Source organism: Lactuca sativa, chromosome 2 (genome assembly GCF_002870075.4).
Source record: "Lactuca sativa cultivar Salinas chromosome 2, Lsat_Salinas_v11, whole genome shotgun sequence".
In the NCBI taxonomy this organism is placed as follows: Eukaryota; Viridiplantae; Streptophyta; class Magnoliopsida; order Asterales; family Asteraceae; genus Lactuca; species Lactuca sativa.
Window position 1 is genome coordinate 179,334,850 of NC_056624.2, and position 4,537 is coordinate 179,339,386.

The 4,537-nt window shown below is 36.6% G+C and overlaps 1 protein-coding gene across 1 annotated transcript; it reads right to left on the reverse strand.

Annotated features, from left to right (window-relative positions):
* Nucleotides 1-258: 258 nt before the first annotated feature.
* Nucleotides 259-2,703, reverse strand: LOC111876723 (uncharacterized). Its single transcript, XM_023873298.3, has 5 exons — nucleotides 2,452-2,703; nucleotides 1,074-1,969; nucleotides 888-969; nucleotides 600-819; nucleotides 259-508 (listed from the first exon to the last, which is right to left on the reverse strand). The coding sequence occupies exons 2-4, from the start codon at nucleotides 1,886-1,888 to the stop codon at nucleotides 631-633; spliced, it is 1,086 nt and encodes a 361-aa protein (XP_023729066.1). The 5' UTR covers nucleotides 1,889-1,969; nucleotides 2,452-2,703; the 3' UTR covers nucleotides 259-508; nucleotides 600-630.
* Between the last annotated feature and the right edge of the window lie 1,834 nt (nucleotides 2,704-4,537).

Below are 4,537 nucleotides of genomic sequence, written 5' to 3' on the forward strand. Positions count from 1 at the left end.
ATAACAATCTCTTTGTTAACTAGTTGAATCCTAGTCCAAGTATCACATTACTCACATTCACCCACCCCATGTCCTTTATGAAAATTTAGATGATAACAACTTCTTTGTTTTATATACCTTGGTTTTGCTTGATACAAAAACTAACATGTCATCTACATACAAGCAAATGATCAACACTTGCATTAGCAGAGCATCAAAATCTATACTATAAACACATTTGCATGTATTTAAGTGTTTATAGCTTTACGCAAAATAACATGTTCCAAATCATTTCTGCAATGATTTACCCTAGATTCATTAAAAAAGATGTTATTGATTATTCATATGTATCATGTACCTTAGCTAAAACCTCTAAAAATAGTCCATGGACATCCACTCATTACAAAATTTGCATTTTCCCCATGAAGAAAATGCTTATAGAGTTATAATCCACCATTTTCATAATGAAGCACAAACTGTACCATAGTTATCTACCCTATCACTCATATCTTCAATTGCCACTTCCAAACTGCAGAAGAAAAAAATACACGTTTGGCAATATAAAAAAGGACAACCAAATCAACCAATAGTTACATACAAAAACACGAATTGAAGTTCACCTGATTCAAGGATGATGATGATGATGGAGGATTAATGAACAAAAAAACAGCAAGTGAGAGAAATCTTTGGATATCTGTGTAAGGATATGAGCTTGCGAGATGTTCTAGGAGCCTCATTTGCTGACATTTTTTTTCTCATTTCTTGAGCTTTCATTTGTGCAATTGTAAGCTTCTTCATGATTTTCTCCATAGATGCTGATTTCTTCTTTTCCAATTTCATCTGTAAAGTAAGACATAACCAGATTTACTTCTCTTTTAAAAATGAATTAAATGGAACATATTACACACCTCAAGCTTTCGAATTGATGCCTCTGCTTTTGCATTTTGCAGATTCTCCCAAGCCAAAATCCTTGCTTCCTCTTTCTGGAGCCTTGATACACATTACAATAACAAAATCCATCACTTAAGTAATAATTATATATACATACATATTTAGATTCAAAAACTAGATTTTGAGGAAAAGTGTTGAAATACTTTGACAATTCCATTTCTCCTTCTGTAGGATTATTCCAAGTCAAAGCCAAGTCATTGATCTCCGTTGACTGATTCTTTTCAACTCTCCTAGTGTTTCTTTTTGTTTGCTTTGTCATGGTGACTCTTTTGTCCACCTGGACATCCCTGACTTGCTGGCGGAGATCCTCCAAGGGTGAAGGAATTGGTGGAGGAGAGGTGGAGAGGAACAACCTTCCATCCGGGCAGGATTCCGGGCAGTCCTCTGGGCTCATTTGGGTAGCCATATCTCGCCTTGAGACAACACAAGTAACATTGTTTTCATCAATCTTTTCACCAGTATGATGAAAAGAATATCCATTAGGTACCAAAACACCAGTTGAAAATGGTGAACCCATGAAAACATTATTCGTGTTTCCACCTTCAAGAAACTGGAAACCAGGTGAGTAGTTTGAAGAGTATGTAATAGTCCCAGGGGTGGGCCCCAGTGGTCCGCTTTTTGACTTAGGTCTTCTCTGAGGTGGTGGTGGTGGTGCTTGAGTCTTGAATACACCAGAACCAGAACCAGACACTGGACTTGTGATCCATCTTTCTGCATCGTCCCATTTTGAAGGTAGTGTTCTGCCATTGTTGAAGGGCATTAAGATGTTGGCACTGATACGCCTTCTGTTACAAGTGTTTGGTAATGGTATCCTCTCTGAACACCAACCCTTTTGAAATCCTCTCCCATGGTTATCCCCGTAATCGGGAGTACCTGGGCTTGTGTATGCACCAGAATTACGAAATGAAGTTGAATCCTTGTTCATGGATCTGGATTCTGGCGAATAGCACTCTCGCATTGTATCGGTTGATTCTTATACCTCCTAAAGTGAGTTATGATTTGGAGAAAACTACATAAACGAGTGTTGATTGAGAGAAATCTGCAGTTTAAGTAAACCTGGGGTTAGATAATTGTTGTATATCGTGTAAAACGATTATCCATCTGCTTAAATCAATTATTCTTTTTAGCCAAACCATCATAATCAATCGGGTATAAACATAAATGCAAAATCATCATAGCATGAGCATCGATACGTAGGGTGATAGCTACAATAACAGTTTGTAAATTGAATTCCGTGTGGTCATCGGTGGACCAGTGGAAGGCTCGTGAAGGTACAGATACTTCAAAGTTCCAAGTACGAAACCATACAATCAAAGTAACAAACCCCACAAGCGGATAAGAAAAACGCGTTTTCTACGATTAAGAAATGGAGATTACGGAATTAAAAGCACATTAATGGATACATCAGATAGTTGACATTAATCATACAACCATAAAGCTGAATAGAATTTAATTGAACGAAGATGACGAAGTAGTACATGTAACAGAAGGTGAAAATGCATATGAACGGGAAACCGTTACCTAATAAAAACGGAGAAAGCTTCAGAAGTGGAGTCACCGGTGAGTAGAGTGGTGTAAAGAAGAAGATGAAGGGTAGATTGGGTGCAGTGACCTTATGGAAGGAGTGAGATATTATTGGTAATTTGAAATTGAAAGGAAGGTGTTTGAGGAAATGTTGATGGGAATCTGAATTTATTGGAATGGTCAGGGTTTGTCCCGGATGACGCTAAAAATCGGACCTGCTGCGATTTTTGCAGGTTGGATATTGGAGCCAAAAGCTGTCTGGTCACCATGACAGCATCCATGTGGTTATGGCCCCATTGTTGTCCCACCGCTTCTTTTCTCTGTTTTCATACCGAGGGCAACTCCAATAGTAAGATACCCATCAAACTAAAGTTCCTACACTTGCATTTCACTTCATTTCTTTATCGAATTTATAGTTTATTGGGTAAATTAGATAAAAGTCATTATCTTTTATTATAAAAAGTTGATTTTTATTTCATTTTAGTAATTAAGTTTTTTAATTTTTCATAATTTTGATCATTTGTCAGGTCAATCCAGTGATGTGTTAGTATTTGGTGATGTAATATGTTAGCATGACATTATTTGGTTATGTGGTGCTGAATTGACATGATTATGAGTCAAAATTGAAATAAAATTGTATAAAAAACATTAATTTTCATTTTTTTCAATTTTGATTCTAAATTATCATTTTTTTTTTAATTTTGACATAATTTATTTGTTCCAAATCGAACTTATTTTTTCAAATTTAATTTAATATTGATCAATTTTCATTTAAAAATGTATAAATAGATTTTTAAAATTTGAATCCGTATAAATACATCCTTGAAATCGAATAATTTCCAACTACAGACCATAACCTATTATAACCGACTAACAACCAAAAAAAAATGAAAACGTAAGTTATATTGATAAAAACATAATTTCTAGCTATATGATTGATTTAATTACCAATGGTTCAATCAGTAATTATCAAGTTCTACAAATGATGTTGCACTTAATATATAATTTTTATTATATTTAAACTGTATTTTTATAAGGTTATTTATATTTAAACCGTGTTCTTACATTAAAAGTATATAATTATATGTAAAAATTCATATTTTACATTAATATTTTATATTTTTTATTATATTTAAACTGTATTTGTAACACCCGGAATCAGAAAGATCAATAAAAGAAAGGAAAGGCTCTAAGTCAATAGTCAACTCGTCGAGTCCAGGGAGGAACTCGACGAGTTGGAGCGGGATCCGGGGCATAAAGTAAGTGACCGACTCGGCGAGTCGGCTAGTGGACTCGGCGAGTGTGGTCTGGATGAGGAAAACCCTAATCTCGGGGGTTGTGCCCTATTTAAAGAACATCACATCCCTTCCTTAGCCCCTCTACTTCCCTTTTGAGATCCATAAACCCTAAATCGTGAGTGAGAGTCCTTGGGAGCAATTTGGAGCTTAGATAAGGGATTTTGTAAAGGGAGATTGAAGATCAAGAAGCTTAGAGCAAGAGGCTTTGTAGAGAGTTGGATTATTCTTCAGTGGGAGGTCATACTTGAGGTATTAAGTTGTTGCTTTGGCTTTATTACAATTAGATCTATTCTCGGATGAGATTTTGGGGCTATTTTGGTAAGATTGAGATCTATTCCGGGTTTGGGACTTAGATCTGAGGTTGCTACTTCAGATCTAGGGTTGTGATGGTCCAGAATGTCTTAAAGCTGAAGTCAATAAGTTGTTGATGAAGCCCATTTGTCACAAACCATAGCCCTATAGTGTTTTAAGGCCATAACTCTTTGGTTTCACGTAAAGTTTGCAACTTTATGTGAGGAATAGACTTGGAAAGAGTGGATCTATGAGTTGGAGCCCCTGCATGGCTCGAAAAGCCACTGTATGGATTAAGAACTGGAGCGGCTCGGCGAGTCACATGGGTGAACTCGACGAGTTGGATGAAGATGGGCATGGACTCGAGGAGTTGGAAGAACAACTCGGCGAGTCCGTTCTTGGACTCGGCTATTCAGGTCGCGAAGCATCAACCCATTATGATTAAGACTTAGATCGGTGAGTTGAATGGTGACTCAGTGAGTTGGGCAGGATGG

Excerpts from the sequence above, each read along its gene's own strand:
- LOC111876723 (XM_023873298.3), bottom strand. The coding sequence starts at position 1,888 with ATGCGAGAGTGCTATTCGCCAGAATCCAGATCCATGAACAAGGATTCA. Across the intron at positions 970-1,073 it reads GGAGAAATGGAATTGTCAAA|GCTCCAGAAAGAGGAAGCAA; the intron begins GTATTTCAACAC and ends ATGTGTATCAAG. Across the intron at positions 820-887 it reads CATCAATTCGAAAGCTTGAG|ATGAAATTGGAAAAGAAGAA; the intron begins GTGTGTAATATG and ends CTTACTTTACAG.